This window comes from Microcaecilia unicolor, chromosome 2 (assembly GCF_901765095.1).
Source record: "Microcaecilia unicolor chromosome 2, aMicUni1.1, whole genome shotgun sequence".
Taxonomy (NCBI): domain Eukaryota; kingdom Metazoa; phylum Chordata; class Amphibia; order Gymnophiona; family Siphonopidae; genus Microcaecilia; species Microcaecilia unicolor.
The window spans coordinates 497,135,527-497,156,150 of NC_044032.1; the positions used below are offsets into that span (position 1 = coordinate 497,135,527).

At 42.9% G+C, this 20,624-nt stretch overlaps 1 protein-coding gene across 1 annotated transcript in view; it reads left to right on the forward strand.

The window, feature by feature from the left end:
* ACOX3 (acyl-CoA oxidase 3, pristanoyl) overlaps positions 1–20,624 on the forward strand; it is a 157,192-nt gene that overhangs the window by 91,967 nt on the left and 44,601 nt on the right. The window contains exon 14 of the mRNA XM_030191148.1: positions 19,618–19,733. Within this exon, the coding sequence (XP_030047008.1) occupies positions 19,618–19,733 (116 nt within the window). The remainder of the gene's footprint in view (positions 1–19,617; positions 19,734–20,624) is intronic.

Consider the following 20,624-nt stretch of genomic DNA (forward strand, 5'->3'; position numbering starts at 1 on the left):
AGCATCATGTTTTATGATTCTGATGGTGGCCAGTTTGAGTAATATGTATCTTGTAGATCCCAAAAAGTAGATCTATATCTTATATATTATTTCCAGGGATAAGCAATGACTCTTAAGTCTGCCTGGCTAATAATATATTTTATATACTTTACCTCAAGAACTTATTCAAACTTCTTTTGAACCCTCCTGTATTAGTCGCTTTGGCCATGTACTCCAACAGATTCAAAAGCGTAAGTTCTTTGAACTGTGTTGCCTGCTACAGACCCCTAGTGGTATGTCAAAATGTACTGCTATGGTTCAACTGATAAATACGGGAGTGCTCCTGCTGCACAACTTGGGATGAGTTGAGGCTGGGAGAATACAGCCACTAGGGCCTTTTATTAAAGGAAGCTTCAGGGTTCACTGGGGCCACCAGAGATTTGAGGCATCCCTAGTGGGGAGGAACCCTCTCAACAGGCGGCACCAGGCAAGCAGGGACTCATCATCCTACTCTGGTGGTCCTGGGTCAGGGACACACTGGTTTTGTAGACTTAAAATACAAGTTTAGAAAAAATTTACTTCACTTCTAGGACTGGCATTAAAAGCACTGCTAAGAGGTGAAGTGAATTTAAAAAATGTTTTAAAGTTGGCATGTTTTATTACACCAGGGCCAAATTTACCCAGCTTACTCTGTGTTTTCCAATACTTAAGAGTCAGTTGGACATGCAGTTTTCCCAGAAGAGGCCTGCTCCACTGCACTCCCCCCCCCCCCCCCCCCCCCCCCCCCCACACACACACACACACACTTCAGGTGCATAGCCTAAAGCCGCAGACCAGGCCCTGGACATCAGCTACTTCCTATCTGTGGCTAATTGCCCCCTCTTTTTCCCCCATCCAGTCTACATGTGATGGACTTCTTGGTAAATTAGCAGAAAGATGCTACAACTTGAACTGCTGCTGCTGCTACTCCTGCTGGGACCAGATTAAGTATAAACAGCTGACTAAAGCACATTTAACAGGGCTCTAAAACATGTCTGGGCCCTCGGAATGAGCCTAGTTTCCCAATACCTTAATCCGTCTGGATGAGTGGAGAATAAATAAGAACAGTGAATGGGGGTGATCATGTATATCTGGCAGAAAAAAAGTACCAGCCCAGTAATACCCCTCCTAGATACCACTGGAAGAAATGTAAAGAAATGATCATTTATCCTACTCTGCATTCTCCACCTTTTTGGAAACCCTCGGAACAAAATCCTTAAAAAAAATAAAATAAATAATAATAGCAAAGGGAGAGGAAGGGCTACATGTCCCAGTACTTCTTCAAGAAAAAGTTCATGTTTTCCTTGAACCTTTGGGAAGAACACAAAAATATGAAAAATTAAGAGGATCTTTTACTAAGGCATGCTTACGTTTTTGCCGCGCGCTAAAATTGTGGGCGCGCTAAACGCTACAGATGCCAATGCATTCCTATGGGCATTTCTAACGTTTAGCGCTCCCACAATTTTAGCGCGTGCTAAAAACGTGAGCATGCCTTAGTAAAATAACGCCCTTAAATAGGAGGAGGGGTCACTTCTACATAGCTTTAGAAAATATTTTTGGATTATGGGAACACCTTAAGGGGGTAAAGGACAGTTTATTTACTAATAATTATTAAATAAGCTTTAACAACCGTTACCTGAAGCCCCTTCCTACATGTGTTATATTCTAGTGTTTTATCATTTCTTTGTGGTAACCTAACACTCATGTAAATGACCTAGTAGCAGAAACTTTTATGGTAATTGAGTCATTAGGTATTGGTGCAGGACATGCCATTCAGGATTAATTCCATGAAGGAGTGATTCTGTAACTGGGTACCTACAGTTATACGCTCTTCTATGACAGAGCGTCCAGTTGCCTTCATGCATAACTGCAAGAGGGTAACGTACGTGTGAGTGGAGCATGGCCTCGTTTCCAACTTACACTCATAACTTAAAGAATCCTCTAAGTTACGTGCCTTGCATGGCACACATGCCTACCATTGATATGGCGCAAATAGTTATGCCTAAGTTTAGATACACCAATGTATGCTAGCATTCTATAATAGCATCTTGGTGCACAAATGCTGTTATAGAATTGGCACTCAGTGTGTGGCATCAGTGTACCTAAGTGGAAGTGCCAAGTTATAGAATTGCTCATATAAAATGACGTTTTAGAAAGCATGTCCAACTCAGAATAAGGATGTCCAGTTCAGCACATTGCAGGTGGTGCTAGTATTTTAGAACAAGATCTGCTGACGTATAACCTGTTCTAAAATACATACGGAATGGACGTCCATGTTAGTTTGTAAAATGGATGTTCATGCTGGGCATGTCCAAATTATGAACAGGGCAAAACAGGAAATATAGATATCATCGTGGCAGCATAGGAACATCCGTGTTATAAAATGGCCACATAGACATCTGTGTGAAATGGAGGAATAGCCTAATGGTTAGAGCAGTGGGCTAAGAACCCAGTGACTCCAGTTCAAATCCCACTGCAATGCCCCCAAAACCCACTGTACCCACATGTAGGTGCCCCTCTTCACCCCTTAGGGCTATGGTAATAGTGTAGAGTTGTGGGCAGTGGGTTTTGGGTGGATTTGGGGGGCTCAGCACACAAGGGAAGGGTGTTATGCACCTGGAAGCTAATTTTGTTTTTTTTATTAATTTTTTAAAGTGCCCCCTAGGGTGCCCGGTTGGTGTCCTGGCATGTCAGGGGTGCCAGTACACTAGAAATGCTGGCTCCTCCCATGCCCAAATGCCTTGCATTTCGCCGGATTTGAGATGGGCGGCTTCGGTTTCCATTATGGCTAAAAATAGGAGTCGGCCATCTCATCTAACCCCGGTGGTAATTTGGCCGGCGCCAAGCATATTTTGAAAATACGCTTAGCTCCGCCCCTTCACGGAGCCGGCCCCGAAGATGGCCGCCCATCGATTTGGCCAGCGCCGTTCGATTATGCCCCTCATTGTCTTAGTCTGTGCATTTGTTGGTACTTAACGATCTTTTCTTTCGCCACATATACATGAAAACTTATGTTGGAACCAATCAAGTTAAACATGTTCAGTTCATTCCTGTGATTATCTTCATGAGCTCCTTAAAATGAAAACTAAAAGAAGTGTCCTTTCAGAGAAGTTTCCAAATGTCAATGTTTATAGTGAAGGAAAGTGTGCTTTGGTTGTAAATTCTTGTTTCTGTTCTTCCACATGTGTGTCCCATATGCTATTCTGATTGACATCTGAACAGACAGGAAGTCAGTGTCTTTGCTTAGCAGGGAGGTACTGAATAGAGTTCTTGGTTTACTCCCAGTACTTCTGGCTTTTATATATTCCTATATGCTATGGATACAATTCACCATTAACAGTAGAAAGGGCTTTTTTGGAGGGGGGGGATAAGGTATAATTTTTACTGTGTAATTGTTTAGCTAGTTTTGTTTATTTTGACTCAATAGAATGCTTTTCAGGAAAAACCAAGCAAAGCGGTTTACAACAAGGTGTAATGAAAAAAGGGAAAAAAAAACACTATTTAAATAAGAGGATGGGAGAAAGGAGGGGCAGAGAGAAAATAATTGACAGGGACAAAGGAAAGTCCTAATTGGACTAGACTAGTGGGAGTCAAAGAACAGCAGTGTACAAAAATAATAGATATTTTTTTTTTAATTGAAAGTCTTTCTTGCTGAACAGGTGTTTGTGTTTATCTTTTACCACTTTCTACTGACAGCTTCTGAAGAGTTTTAGTCAGATTTTCATATTTTCTAAGTACAGCAACTTTTGTACAGAAATGAAAATGGTATTTTAGTTCTAGTACAGCACTACTAATTTTATTTCACTTACATGGTTTATTTATAAAAGAGAGGCGGAGGCATAGCACTAACATATCGATCCCACTTTACCATCGAAACCACTGCCGAGTCCATAATGACCTAACTCGAAATTGCCTCAATCAGAATCCACTACAAAACCCTGCTCGACCATCTAAATTGTGTCTTTTTTTTTTTTACAGCCCACCATGCAATTGGAACGAAAGCCAGTCAAACTTCATGGATTTCTTTTCAAATACTTGTGTATCCAACCCCAACATACTAGTATTAGGAGACATTAACCTTCACCTAGAAGACCCAAATTCTACCAACACACGAAAATGCAAGGAATTCCTTCACATATGGGATCTTAAATGGCCACACATACAAGCAACCCATGTGAAAGGGCACACACTCAACCTCATCTCACACAAACTGTCCACAGACCAGAACCTAATAATAACAGAAATTAAATGGACAGAAACACCATGGACCGACCACTACAAACTAAACCTGTCCCTAAAATGGCGTAAAAGGGGTTCTCATCGCATACGAGAACACACAACCCACAGTACAAGAGGCCAAACAGACTTTGAAACATTCTGGCAACAGATATACAATAATGATTGGACAGCACAAACGGACTCCATATTCTACCTCTCAGAATGGGATAAAAGATGTAGAAGCATGCTAGATGAAATAGCACCCTTACGAATAAGAACCTCACGCAGACATAACTCGATATTGTGGTTCAACGAAGAACTGAAAAACATAAAAACAGAATCCAGGAAACTCAAACACGCATGGAAAAAAATAAAAGATGAACACACACTCAACGCATGGAAACAAATACAAAGAAAATACAAATACGCAATAAGACAGACCAAAAGGTCATACTATAAAACTAAAATAGGGCGAGATTACAAAGACACGAAAAAATTATACCAACTCGTGAACAAACTACTAGATATAACCCCAGTCACCACATCCAATAAAGACATCCTATCTGCAGACAACCTTGCCAAATACTTCAATGAAAAAATTGCAAACCTACGTAAAACTCTACCCTAGGACAACACCGATACCGAAAACTTCATCAATGGTTTGGACCCAACCCCTGGTGAATACTCAGCGAACCGAACCTGGTCAAACTTCGCTCTCCTCACCACCGAAACAGTTACCCAGGCTATTAACAGGTTCTCTAACACTTGCTGTCAATTGGATTCCTGCCCCAGCTACCTATTAAAATCCACCCCCCACCGCTTCATATCAGACCTCACATCCCACTTAGAGGCAGATGCAGCAACCAAACGTAAAAAAATCTAAATCGTTAAAGTCCCTAACGATTTTAAAATAACGAAAAATGCACCAAAAAAAAAAGTCACACATGCTGAGATCGGTATTGAAACGTACAATGTATCAAAGAATCACAATACACATCGTTAATCGGCCCCCAAATCATGCGCAGAGCAGCCAAGCGTTATGTTAGCTGCTCTGCGCATGCCACAAACAGTCAAAACACAGTCAAATCACAAGCACATGGCTCCCAAATCAAAATAAAAATAAAAATAAAAAAAGGATCGGGAGGGGGCAAGGGCGCTCATCAGGAGCGTCCTGTACGGACGGCCTTGCCCCCCCCCCCCCCCCCCGCTGCTCCCCACTTTCCGCCGCTCCCCCCACCCTGAAAAAGCAAAATTCAAGCAGCCCCTGCCCCCCTCCCTTCCTCACTACTCTCACCTCAGCTCCACCTCCCGACATCCTCTGTCCTGTGCCCCGCCCCCTTTTGGGGTCGTCGCCGCCATTCCCCTCCTCCATCGGGCCCCCCTCCCTCTTACCGGGCCCGTGCAGCGCCTCTCTCCTCTGTCCGAAGGCGCTGCACGGGCAAGAAGAAAGCCTGATGCCTGCCTTTGCCCAGCTTCGATGGCGCGTCTTTCTCCTGCTGGGCCCGCCCCTTTCTGACGTCGGTAACCTACGTAGGTTACTGACGTCAGACAGGGGCGGGCGCAGCAGGAGAAAGACGCGCCATCGCAAAGGCAGGCATCAGCTGATTCAGCTTTCTTCTTGCCCGTGCAGCGCCTTCGGACAGAGGAGAGAGGCGCTGCACGGGCCCGGTAAGAGGAATGGGGGCCCGATGGAGGAGGGGAATGGCGGCGACGACCCCAAAAGGGGGCGGGGCACGGACGGAGGATGTCGGGAGGCGGAGCTGAGGTGAGAGAGTAGTGAGGAAGGGAGGGGGGCAGGGGCTTCTAGAAGTTTGCTTTTTCGGGGTGGGGGGAGCGGCGGAAAGTGGGGAGCAGCGGGGGGGGGGCAAGGCCGTCCGTACAGGACGCTCCTGATGAGCGCCCTTGCCCCCTCCCGATCCTTTTTTTATTTTTATTTTTTTATGTGTTTTCTGAGGTCCTTTGGACCAATCACAGCGCTTTTAGCTCTGCTAATGCGCTGGGATTGGCTCAAAGTTTGTTTATTTTTTCACTTAACACTTTTTCCTGGCACAGAGCTGTCCTAACGAGAGGTCCAGACCTCTCGTTAGTTTTCCTGCCTTTTTCCTGCGTAAAGGCAATCGGAAAAGGTTAGTGCATGTCGTTTCAATGGGGTTTTCACACTAATTGCTCATCTCCATTCCGTTTTCGTTAGCTGCTACTGTCGTCGGAAAATAGGTTTAAGTGCATGGAAAGGATAGGAAATTCTTCCCTGAGGGCTCATTTAACGATGAAAAACGTTTAGTGCATCTACCTCTTAAACTACATGCTTCAACATTTCCCTAAGGAAAATGACAACATCCTACTCACCCCAATACCAAAAGACACCAAGAAAAAAACAAATGACATCACTAACTACCACCCAGTAGCATCTATCCCACTGGTAGTCATACTGATGGAAAGCATGGTAACCAAACAACTTAATGATTATATAAACAAATTCACAATACTACATGAATCACAATCAGGATTTCGCCCCCTACATAGCACTGAAACAGTACTAATTACTCTCCTAACTAAATTCAAGCAGGAAATAGCAACAGGTAAAAGCATACTTCTCCTCCATGACTTTTGTTCTGCATCGATCCACTCTATTTCTCTAGTTTATGGAGAGTAGGCATTACCAAGGAAAACTGTTGGGTACGTACTTAAAACATTATCTACATTCTTTATCAATCATATGCATGCATGGGATGGCTCATTGTGATAATGAGATGCTGGCACATCAGTCGAGTCGGGGTCCAGCGATCACCCATGTCGGTCTTTCACCCTCACAAAGCCTCATCCTGAGGGACAAATCATATCTCACCCCTAACTGAAATATACAAGAGCTTCTGTAAACTAGAGACATTGGAATGAATTCTATAAATCACGCTCAAAAATAGGTGCCTGAAAATATCAGCACTAAGCGTGAAGGGCGCACACTCTTTATAGAATTGTGCTTAGCGCCAATTCCCATGCACTATATTATGCCTGCTAAAGCCTGGTGTAAATGCTGGCGGCCAAGTTGGGTGCGCTGACCCCGTATTCCATAACTATACGTGAAAATGTTTGGAACACCCCTGACACACCCATGCCTCTCCTATGGCCACACCCCCTTTCAGTTACTTGCGATTGTGAACTGCCCTATGGAATAACGTGCAGCCAAATGCGTGCATAAGTTCTAATGAGTGCCAGTTAACTTCAGTAATTGGTTTTCAGCACCCAATTAGTGATCGTTTTGAACTCGTTATTCAGTTAATTTGAACACACAGTTTGGGAGCGTGCCCAGATTTGGATGTGCAAATCTGGACACTATGTATAGAATCTGGAGGAAGGACTTGTTTGTTTTCCACAGGTGATACAGGATATAGCGGTTGACCACTGCTTCTTACCTTTGTAAATTACTAAAGGATACCTGTAGAGAGGAGGTGCAATGGTATGTTATCCAGCACACCCTTGGGTAATGTTGCTTCAGGGGTTTGGACAAATTGAGTGGTGCCGTACAGAACACTCCGCCCTCTACAAGTCACTGAGATTATGCTTGCTTTCTGCATCCTTCCTGATATTGTTATCAGGTATTAGATCCCAGCTGACACAAATCCCAGTGAGAAGGAAAATCCCCTTTGGCCATCTGCAGGTGTCAGAGAAACTACTGAGCATGGAAGTAGGGTCCAGTGTAGTATGATTGCAGAACATTTAGTTAGCTTGTAAGTGTTAGATATGTTTTTAACATTTGTAAGTGATCTGTTAATGCAAGGAAGGAATGCAGCATGACCAAGCACAGCTGCTGCTATGATTTGTCCTCCTCTAGAATACCTTGCTCTTTGGGGACTTCCTTCATGAAAAGTTATACATTCTCATCCTATTAGGCTAAGCCATGAGATATGAAATATTGTAATCATGTAAGACCATCTCTAGGAAAAGGTGACAAAAGTAGCAGATCCAAAATGTTGATTTTTTTTCATGTCGTGGAGTCATCAAGCAATCTGAAAAAGTTACATGTTTGAATTTCTGTACCTTTGTTTTTTTATTATTTTCAAACAAAAGGATAGGGTTTGGACTGTTGTATTACAAATTGTTTGCTCTGACAGAATTCATTAAAACCTCTTTTTTCCCCCCCTGGTGACTCTAGTCACCTTTTCCAGAGATTCACATATTAGCTTTGAGGTGAGGGTACCTGCATAGATATGTGCTAATAGCCACTTAGGGTTCCCAAACAGCAGGGGCATAGCCAGACAACAGATTTTGGGTGGGCTTAGGCAAGAAGTGGGTGGGCACTAAGTGTTCTCTCCCCCCCTCCCCCACCACCAAAAAAATGATCTCAGCTGGTGGAAAAATGCTTCTTTCCACCTTGGCAATCTGCAGCAGGCATGCGCTGAAAACTGAGCATGCGCAGGTACTGGTAACATGGAGAGTAGCGTTTTCGTTACCATCAGGGGGAAGTTTTCAGCTGGCAGAGCTTGGGATCCCCACCAGCTTCGCTAAATTTGTGCTACTGTTAGGTGGGCCTGAGCCCTAAGTGGTCCACCCAGGCCCACCTGTAGCTACGCCACTGCCAAACAGCATGACAACAGCCACGTCCACACATACCTTGTTAGTAAAGAACAAATGAGTGATGAATCTAGGACCATACACTGGCTTGCTGGAATAGGTGTCTCCAAGTTAGGCTTGTAGTGGCAACATTTTTCTAATACACAGCCTTGTGATTCTCCATATATGGCTTCTGGTATAAATCAAAAGAGCAATGCTGCTGGACTAGAGAACATCTAAAATTGAGATAGCTAAGCAGCTCTTGCCTACAGTTACCGAGTGAAATGTCTGTGCAGGTGCATCAATGGACAGGGAAGAAATGTAGGCCTTTCCTGGGAGATAGCATACAGAGTAGCTAACCCTGCAGATGGGAGGGTGAGAGAGACACAAATATAAAAGAGACTAAAGGGCTCATTTCTCTAATTCCTTTTGCCTAAATGTATTCAGTTGTAGTTGTTTACTTTGAAGTACAACCCCCATGTGCTTTCCTATATGGAATTGGCAGAGGTGGGACAAACAAACGGCACTGCTTTGGTAGAAGTCATGACTTGATACTAGTAAGCCATGCTCTTCAAAGGGGTCAAGGACTGATTGTGAAGGCAAACCAAAAGAAAGTTATCAAAACACACGAGTCACTCCAAACCTGACACCTTTTATTGGCAATAACAGAATTATTAATATGGAATAGTAACCACACATCAAGCCAACAGTCCATCTATACATTGTTATAATTATGCATTAACCCTTACCCGAGCTTCTGCACCAAGAGGTAGAGATGTACTCTCTAGAATAGTGGTCTTTATTAATTTTTAAGCAGAGGCCACTTTTGGATCCACAGGTCCTGGAGGAGATGTGGCAGAACTCTTTCCATGCAGGACCATGGACCAACCATGCTGTTGACCAATGCATGTCCTTCCTCTTACAACCCAGTCTTTCACTAACTCTTTGCTCTCTCCCCCTTTCATCCAGCATCCTTTCTCTCTCTCTCTCTCTCTCTCTCTCTTTCTCTCTCTCTCTTTCTCTCTCGTCCTGCAATCCAACATGTTCTCTGTCTCTCCCTCCCCCTACGGCCATCCAGCATATCTTCTCCTGTCTTTCTCCACCCCTCATTCAGGGTCCCTCGCTTGTCTCCCCCCTGCTAGTCAGCAAACCCTTTCTTGTCTCCTTCTTCCCCATCCAGTATCTCCTCTCTATTTCTCTCCCCTCCTGCACCCACCATCCAGTATTGCTCCTGTCTGTCTCTCTCTGCCACTGGCATGCAGTATTACCAATTTCTTTCCTCCCCCTCCCACCTACAGCATTCAGCATTGCCCTATTTCTCTTCTCTCTCTCTGCACATAAAGCATTGCCCCGTCTCTCCCCCCCCCCCCATTAAGTATTTTCTCTCTCGCTCTCCTTCCCTCCCCCACCCCACTCCTAGCATTATCTGTCTCTCTTCCCCTGGCATGCAGCACTGCCCCTGTCTTTTCCCCTCCCCACTCCATTCAGCATTGCTACTGCCTATCTTTTTCTCCCATCCAGCACTGCCCCTCCAAGTTCTATGCAGTATTTCCCCTCTCTTCTGTGTGTCCCACCCATCCAGTATTGCCTGTCACTCACCCTCTGGCATGCAGCACTACCCCTTTCTCTTTTCTTCCCCCCCCCCCCCCCGAACATTTTGCATTGCCCATGCCTATCTCTATTCTCCCCATCCAGAATTGCCCCCTCTCCCCCTCCTATGCAGTACTGCCTCTCTCTGCTGTCTCTTTCAATCCAGCATTGCCCCTCCCCTATCCAGTATTTCACTATCTCCCCCATCTAGCATTGCATTCTTTCACTCCTCCTTTCCAGCCTTACTCATTTCTGTCTCCCTCCCCTTTCATTCTTCGCCGCCATACAGCATAATATCCCTCTTGTTGCACCTCACCAGGTCCACGCTAATAAGCAAGGCAGAGGTGCAGGATCATAGTTCTCTGCCTGCCGCTACGGCTTCCTGTGCTGGCCAGAAAGTTTACCTTAATGGAGGCTAAATTGGCACAGGAAGCAGTAACGGCAGGCAAAGAGATGCAGTCCCGCGCCTCTGCCTTTCTTATTTATTAGCGTGGACCTGGCAAGGTGCAATGGGAGGTATATTGTGCTGCATGAAATGGGAGGGAAAGAGAAATGGGTAAGACAGGATGGGAGAGGCAGTGGGTCCAGGAAACGTTGCTGTTGGGGCCTCCCCAAGCCTCTTATACAGGGCACCTGTGCCTGGATTCTTGCTAAAATTTCTGGTGTGGAGAGGTAGATCTGGGAGTCATCAGCAAAAAGGTAGTGTTGAAAACCATGGGAGGAGATCAGAACAGTATCCACTCTTCTTGCCAATTTTTGACATTCATGTGTACAAGCGTGCCTAAATTAGTAAGCACAATTGCCCCCAGATTCTATAAATGATGCCTTAAGTTGCAGTGAGGCCAAATTGCACGCACAACTTAACTGGTTAACAAGCTAATCGGTGCTGATAATTGGCCACTAACAAACACCACTAATTGGCACGTAGAGTTTATGCACGCAACTTTCTAAGTGTATTCTGTAAAGAGGTGCATGTAAATGCTAACACGTGAATCTCATAAAAGGGGTATGGCCATAGGAGGGGCATGGGTGGTTCCTAAGAATTATGTGCACTGTATGCTTGATCCACGCCTAAGTTAGGTGCAGGCATTTACATCAGGTTTTAGCTAAATGGTTGTGCCTAAATTTTAGTCATGGGAATGAGCACTATGTGTATTCTGTAAACAGCGCCTAACTTTAGGTGAGGTTTATAGAACAGCGCTAAGCATGGATTTTTTTCACTACCAATTTTCTTGGTGCCATATATAGAATTCACCCATTGTGAGGAGATTCTATATATGGCACATAAAAAATCGATGCTTAAATCAGTGCCGAATAACCATATTCTATAATCGGCACCTAGATTTAGGCGCCGATTATAGAATATGCTTAGATGATATTTCAGCGCCGATATCTGCTTGCATTAATTTATGCCAATGAAAACCTGGTGTAAATCTCAGAGCGTAGATTTAGGCACACTGGCCATATTTTATAACTTGGCACCTAAATTTTGGAACGCCCATGAAATGCCCATTTTTTGGGGGGGCTCTGTGCGTTAGACGTTCGGTGCACATCGTTGCAGAATATGCTTAGTGAGTGGTGTACCTAAATTCTAATCAATGCCAAATAGTGCTCATTACTGCTTAAGTGCTGTTATCAGCGCTTATTAGCTTAAGCCAATTAAGTTACGCGTGGTATTAGAATCGCACCGATTTCGGCACCTATTCTAAATGCACTATATAGAATCTGGGGTTGGTGCTTAAATTTAGGTGCCCTTTTAAAATTGCCCATATGGTGTTGGTGGAAACCCAATAACATTATATTTAGTGGGAGAGTGCTCAATAAGTTTAGACCCATACATTGAAAAGCTTTCTTCATAGTCAAACCTAGCCTAATATCTGATGGATGTTGAAACAAGGTTTGTTGGGACAATTGCAACACACTACCTGTCCTATATGATGAAATGTGGGATTCCCACTATATAGGAGCCATATAGTTGATAATCTTATCATTAACAGAATGCCTAAGATTGTCTGTGCAGAGTTTGAAAGGATTATTTGGAATTATAAGTGAAATGTAGAAAATAGAATAGCCAGGGCTAAAAACATGCTGACAGACCAGAAGCCTTCAGCAAAGTCTAAACATTATATCTCACTTGCTTGATGGCACAAAATGTGTCTGGTCACTATGACATATTCATCTTAGTCCCTGTGAACATTCTGAGCTCAAGATGTTCTATAAACACAGTTGCTGTAGTAGAGAGTCTGCATCATAAGATAGTCGCTGTTTTGTAGCAAAAGCATATATTAGTGAGAGAAAAACTGGTGAGTAGGAGACTGCTTTTATTTGTATATTTGGGAAACTTAGTGATACTTAAGTAGCTAACCAACTATTTAGGTTATATTAGTGACATCTTAATGGACCAGACAAGAGGGACTCAGAGAAGGAGATATGGGAATAGAGGAAGAAAATGAGAGAAAATCACCTGAACTTTAAAAGACACTTGTACTAAATTAAGCAATTAGTGAGCAGATTCTCTTGTCAGTGTAATTATAGAGTTCATTTTAGAAGCATCTAGATCTGTAAGGGGGGAAATTATCAACATGGGCTACCCTTAAGATAGATTATTCTACCACAATTCATGCTGTTTTAGCTCAGGTCCCATTGTATCCATGGAGACCTAGTTACTATTAACCTGGGTTAACAGGAAAATAACCTGTCTTAACATTAGCCCACATTGATAACTTTTCCCATAAATAGGGGTTAGGTCGGCTACACATGTAAATAGCAATTTCAAAAAGCCACTGTTTGCACTTGCGGATCATCAGGAAGAAGATATCAAGGGGGTGTGATTTCATTGGGCCAAAATTTTATATGTATGTCATCCATTTTACATGAGAAATACACCTATGTCTAAGCAAATTTTCCTGTTGGTTTTTGTATCTGCATCAAGGCATTCGTAGATTTTGTAGATGCGTTTGAGGTGGCTTGGGCTTTAAACAAGGGTTTGGGTTTTATTTCAATATATCTTTATTAAGCTCAACCACTTCAAATACAGTACAATCAATAGCTTTACAAAGGGGCTCGTTGGGTTCTGTCAGCAGGTTTAACAGAATAGAAGTATAGCTATCATCAAAGACTAGACGAAAGAAACAAATGCAAATACTATCATATAAGTTGGCATCAGTTTTTTTTAAATTGACCTAGAAACCCTACCAAACCCTATTCAAGCCCAACCTCCCCCATTTCATCAGCAATCAGTTGCTATCTAATCATACTTAGGATAGATATTAGCATGTTGTGGTAACAGCAGCAAAATCAAAAAGAAGGAAAGAACGATAGATAAGGGCACACATTTAAATAGGTCATCTATTTATCTGCTGTTATGTTTCTATTAAGCACTGAACTTCTATCTTTATGTGAGAAAGAGTCCTAATAGAGCTCTCAGATTGGAAAACCTTCCATTTGTGATCCCCTCTCCTGCATTCTATTAATAATAGGTCAAATACAAGCTTGTGCTATTGGGTGAGGTCTGGGGCCACTTATAAGTGCTAACAGTAGATCCTTCTTAAAGAACAGTGCTGGACCTTCAAACAGCTCGCCTACTGCTTCACCCCCTTGAAAAAGATTACAAAGGGGTTCCAAGGCAAGCTGACACCCAAGTAATCTCTACATTGGGTCCCCAAGCTGCTGCCAAAATGCTTGCACATATGAGCCAAAGAAGCTCTACAACTGTTTCACTTCGGGCAAGTGCCATCAGTATTAAGACCAGGCTTAAGTACCCTCCATGAGGCAATATACACTCTCAACAGAAATAAGTTTTTTGTTTTTTAATTTTGAAATTACAACCAATACAATAATCAAGTAATAACACTTGTACAGAAAAAGAATACATGATTAAGAGGCTCATTTTCAAAGCACATAGACTTACAAAGTTACATAGGTTACTATCAGGCTTATTTTCGAAAGAGAAGGGTGCCCATCTTTCGACACAAATCGGGAGATGGGCGTCCTTCTCCCAGGGTCGCCCAAATCGGCATAATCGAAAGCCAATTTTGGGCATCCTCAACTGCTTTCTGTCGCAGGGATGACCAAAGTTCACGGGGGCATGTCAGAAGCGTAGCAAAGGCGGGACTGGGGCATGCTTATCACATATAAGTAGTGCCACACTGGGAAAAGACCAAAGGTCCATCGAGCCCAGCATCCTGTCCCCGACAGCGGCCATTCCAGGCCAAGGGCACCTGGCGAGCTTCCCAAACGTACAAACATTCTATACATGTTATTCCTGGAATTGTGGATTTTTCCCAAGTCCATTTAGTAGTGGTTTATGGACTTGTCCTTTAGGAAACCGTCTAACCTCTTTTTAAACTCTGCTAAGCTAACCGCCTTCAGCACGTTCTCCGGCAACGAATTCCAGAGTTTATGCTTTGGGTGAAGAAACATTTTCTCCGATTTGTTTTAAATTTACTACACTGTAGTTTCATCGCATGCCCCCTAGTCCTAGTATTTTTGGAAAGCGTGAACAGACGCTTCACATCCACCTGTTCCACTCCACTCAATATTTTATATACCTCTATCATGTCTCCCCTCGAAGCTGAAAAGCCATAGCCTCCGTAGTCTTTCTTCATAGGGAAGTCATCCCATCCCCGCTATCATTTTAGTCGCCCTTTTCTGCACCTTTTCCAATTCTGCTATATCTTTCTTGAGATGCAGCAACCAGAATTGAACACAGTACTCAAGGTACGGTCGCACCATGGAGCAATACAACAGCATTATAACATACTCACACCTGTTTTCCATACCTTTCCTAATAATACCCAACATTATATTCGCTTTCCTAGCCGCAACAGCACACTGAGCAGAAGGTTTCAGTGTATTATCGACGACGACACCCAGATCCCTTTCTTGGTCCATAACTCCTAACGTGGAACCTTGCATGACGTAGCTATAATTCGGGTTCTTTTTTTCCCACATGCATCACCTTGCACTTGCTCACATTAAACGTCATCTGCCATTTAGCTGCCCAGTCTCCCAGTCTCGTAAGGTCCTTCTGCAATTTTTCACAATCCTGTCGCGAGTTAACAACTTTGAATAACTTTGTGTCATCAGCAAATTTAATTACCTTGCTAGTTACTCCCATCTCTAAATCATTTATAAATACGTTAAAAAGCAGCAGTCCTAGCACAGACCCCTGAGGAACCCCACTAACTACCCTTCTCCATTGTGAATACTGCCCATTTAACCCCACTCTCGGTTTCCTATCCTTCAACCAGTTTTTAATCCACAATAGGACATTTCCGCCTATCCCATGACCCTCCAATTTCCTCTGTAGCCTTTCATGAGGTACCTTGTCAAACGCCTTTTGAAAATCCAGATACACAATATCAACTGGCTCCCCTTTGTCCACATGTTTGTTTACTCCTTCAAAGAATTGAAGTAAATTGGTCAGGCATCCTCAGCCGATAATGGAAAAAAGAAGGGTGTCCCTGACGAGCACTTGGCTGACTTTACTTGGTCCATTTTTTTTCTTGCGACCAAGCCTCAAAAAGGTGCCCGAACTGACCAGATGACCACCGGAGGGAATCGGGGATGACCTCCCCTTACTCCCCCAGTGGTCACTAACCCCCTCCCACCCTAAAAGAAAAACTTTAAAAATATTTTTGCCAGCCTCAAATGTTATACCCAGCTCCCTGACAGCAGTATGCAAGTCCCTGGAGCAGTTTTAGTGGGTACTGCAGTGCACTTCAGGCAGGCGGACCCAGGCCCCCCCCCCCCTTCTGTTACACTTGTGGTGGTAAATGTGAGCCCTTCAAAACCCACCAGAAACCCTGTACCCACATGTAGGTGCACCCCTTCACCCATAAGGACTATGGTAGTGTTGTACAGTTGTGGGGAGTGGGTTTTGGGGGGGTTTGGGGGGCTCAGCACCCAAGGTAAGGGAGCTATAAACCTGTGAGCAATTTGTGAAGTCCACTGCAGTGCCTCCTAGGATGCCCGGTTGGTGTCCTGGCATGTGAGGGGGACCAGTGCACTACGAATGCTGGCTCCTCCCACGACCAAATGGCTTGGATTTGGTCATCTCTGAGATGGGCATCCTCGGTTTCCATTATTGCTGAAAACCGGGGATGACCATCTTTAAGGACAGCCTATATGGGCCGTATTATCGAAACGAAAGATGGACACCCATGTTCTTTCAATAATACAGGTTTCCCCACCCCTTCCCGAGGGCATCCTGCGAGGACGCCCTCAGGAAAACTTGGGCGCCCCGTTCGATTATGCCCCTCCACGGGGCTCATTTTCAAAGCACTGGTACGTCTAAGTGCTTTGAAAATACGCTTCCACGTACTCTTGTAAGTCCATGTGTTTTGAAAATGAGCACCTCTGTAAAATTACAAACATTAGAAATATCTCTTTAAAAACATCTGAAATCATGCACACAAGAATATTTTTTAGTGCGTGATTTGCAGAGTGCAAAATTACTGTGGCCCATCTTGGCACATCCGTGGTAAGCCCTTTCAAGCTGAGGTAAATGCGCACTGGTGCTTACCTCTGCTTAGTAAAAGGACCTCTAAGTGTAGCTAACTCTTCAGTCAAATGTTCAATAAACTATCACTAATTCAGGCTTGCATATTTAGGGTCTTTTTACAAAGCCTTGATAGTGTTTTTAGCTTGCGGTAATCAGCTGGTGGTAAACACCAAGATGCCCATTATATTCCTATGGGCTTCTCAGCGTTTACCACCTGCTGATTTTGGGAGGGTGGGGTCTTGAATCCAGGACCCACCCACCCCATCCCTCTATAACCAGACAGAACCTCCCTTCCCCCTAAAGCCATGACCAGACAGATCTTCCCTTCCTCCATGACTAATCAGAGCCCTCCCTTCCCAAAAGATCCTGGACCCACCTGTCAGCTCCCCCCGCCCCTGGCCTAAATTCAAGCCTGGTAGGGGTAGATTCAACAAAGGGAAAATTAGGCACTAAAATATTGCTTGTTAAGCAAATATTCTATAACAGCAAAGTTGGGCACTGAAGTCATTATAGAATACTAGTGTAAGTCAGCATTTGAGAGCCTAACTGTAGGTGTCAGCATTTACACCATGTCAAAGGCTGATTTTATTTTATTTACATTTGTGTGGGGTACAAATGTAACTAAAATAAAATAAATCAGCCTTTGACATGGTGTAAATGCTGACACCTACAGTTAGGCTCTCAAATGCTGACTTACACTAGTATTCTATAATGACTTCAGTAAATGCTTGTGCCTAAATACTGTCATAACTGGCAATATTCTGTAAATTTAGCACATAAGTGCTTGATCCACCCATGTCCCTTCCATGTAACGCTCCTTTGAAGTTACCCGCTGTAGAAATTAGATGCCATGCTAATTAGCGCACGGAAATGTGCCCACACTACCCAGTTAGCGCAGACACGCCTACTCTCTGCCCAATACTTGCTGCCTTCCATGCTGGAAAATAAAAAATATTTTCAAGTGTGGGATTAGCACATGCTGAGTGGTAAACTACCACAGGATGCCTCAGTTCATCCCATGGTAGTGCCCTTTAGCGTGCGGTAGGCCTGCGTTAAGCCTACTGCTCCTCAGTAAAAGGGCTCCTATGTGCAGAAATGGAAAAATTACCTGTCCAGTATGCAGAGTTATGTGCATTTAGGGGAAGATTCTATATATGGCGCCTAAAAAAACCCACATGGAAAACTTTTCCACTATTCTATAAGCGATGCCTAGATTTAGGCACAGTATATAGAATACGCTTAGTCAATATCCCAGTGTCTAAAACTACATGCCTCCTTTTACACCAATGTAAGCGTGGCGTAAATCCCGGCAGACAAAACACCCATTTCTCCTCCTATAACCATGCCCATTTTTGCCTGCACATGTTAGAAGTTAAGCACACTAAATTACAGAATACACTTAGCGAATTGTGTGCATAAATTCTAATTATTGCCATTTAGCGCTGTTATCAACACTAATTAGCTTGTTAAGCCAATTAAGTTACGCACATTGTTATAGAATACACCTGAATTTCGGTATGGATATCTAGGTGCACTGTATAGAATCCGGGGGATAGCAAGTACATGTTTAACTTGACCTGGACTGAGCGGAGGTGTTCCTAGGGGAGGAGTATGCATGTTCTGCTGACTTTGAAAGTACACACATATGTGCATAAATTAACCAGAAAATTTATCTGTGCTAAAGAGCAAGTGTAAATGTAATTGCATATATTCCCTAGGGTAATTTTCAAAGTGGGCGTTTATGCATGGTTTTCATTTTGAAAATTTGCTAAAGCTTACATAGGGAAAAATATGTGCAAACATTTTATGTCAAAATGTCAATGCTTGTTTGTCACAATTTCCCTTAAACAAAGGTTCAATGCGATTTACAAATTAAGAATTACCCGAGGGTAGTCCTAAAATAGTTTGACATAATATGATCAACAACCAAAAAGTAGAACACTAACCAAGAATTAATAATGTCCAAAGAAATAAGTCTTCAACAATTTACGAAAATTGAAGTAATTCCTTTTAGCTCTAATAAGTACTGGAAGAGAGTTCCATAATGGTACCACAGTCGCTACAAAAATTGTACTAAATATCTTACAGAATCTCATCTTACCAAGAGACATTAGGCAAAGAATTAATTGACTGAAAAGTCTTGGTGAGTGGCTGAACAACAATTAAAAAATTATACTGATTAAAATGTATGAGGTAGAACCAGCAGCCAATGCAATCTCGTCATATATTCAGAAACACTAGTAAATCTATTTAATTTAATTAGTCTCTGCAGTTTTTTGAATTAGCTGTAACTTATACAAATATTTATAACAAATTCCCATATATAGCACATTATAGTAGTCAAGCTGTTCCAGGAGAGCAAATGCCTCTGCGTAAAGAACGATCAAATCAATCTCAGTTGTCTCAATTTAAATAATGCTTTCCTTCAGAGATGATTAACCTGCGGACCATAGGTCAGTGACAAATCTAAAATTACTCCCAACACACGTTCATAGTTTTAAAATCATTACAGTGTATGTGACAGTACATATTTCTGACCCCTTTTGGGTTTACGTTTTGTTTGTTTTTGGTAGATGCTCAACAAATGATTGTCTAGAATTCTAAGTGACCTTGGGTACCCAAGATGGCAAATTGACCATTTGTCTTGTCTCATAATAAGGTTCTTGCTTCACTATTTTGTGTTCTTACTACTTGTCAAAGAATGTGATTTACCCTGAATATTGTTTTCTGTTTTTCAGTTGCCTTGGCTGCTTACCAATGGTTAGTTTGCTACCTTTTGCGGGAAAGTTATAAGAAACTGCAAAAGGAGAAGGAAAATGGAAGCAGTGACTTTGAAGCAAGAAACAACAGTCAAGTAAGACCTGGTATAACTGGTTGCATAAATGTAGCAAGGGCACACATTCACTAATAATCGTACTACAAGTATAATCTATGATTGGCATTTCAGTGAAAACCTTGCATATCTGATGGAACATGCTGATACTGATTAGTGCAGTGGACTCAGAACTCAGGGAAATGGGTTCATTTCCCACTGCAGCTCCTTCTGACCTTGGGCAAGTAATTAAGGGCCCTTTTACTAAGCTGTGGTGTACTCTAGTGCACCCATGCTCAGTGAAAGTGCTAGTATTACGTAAATTTTCATATGCAAGTGGCACATAAATGTAGGTGCCCTTTTTTTAGAATTACCATTCACCTATCGGGTGGGGAATAGTTATGTACTGTTCCTTGGATTTAATGCATGGTAACTTATGCATGTTAACTGTTCATGCAATATATAACCCAGAGCAGTTAATGCCACTACTGAGGTGACCTTAAGTTCCTCTTCATTACCTGCAATAAAATAAGGGAATGGGATTTGATATACTGCCTTTCTGTGGTTTTTGCAACTACATTCAAAGAGGTTTACATAGTATATACAGGTACTTATTTATACATGGGGCAATGGAGAGTTAAGTGACTTGGCCACAGTCAGAAGTTGCTGCAGTGGGAATTGAACCCAGTTCCCCAGGATCAAAGTCTGCTGCACTAACCACTAGGCTACTCCTCCACACACAGTACTTGTATATTTTCTTTGCATTAACTGTATAGGGCGATGCTAACAGTTGACACAGAGGCTTTGCAATTACTGCACCTTAATTTTTGCTAGTAATGTATGTTACCTGCAAAGTTTTGTTGCACTTTAATTAAAGACCCTTATAGTATGTGTAGAACTATCCAGATTATAGGTTGTCCCCATTCTCTTATT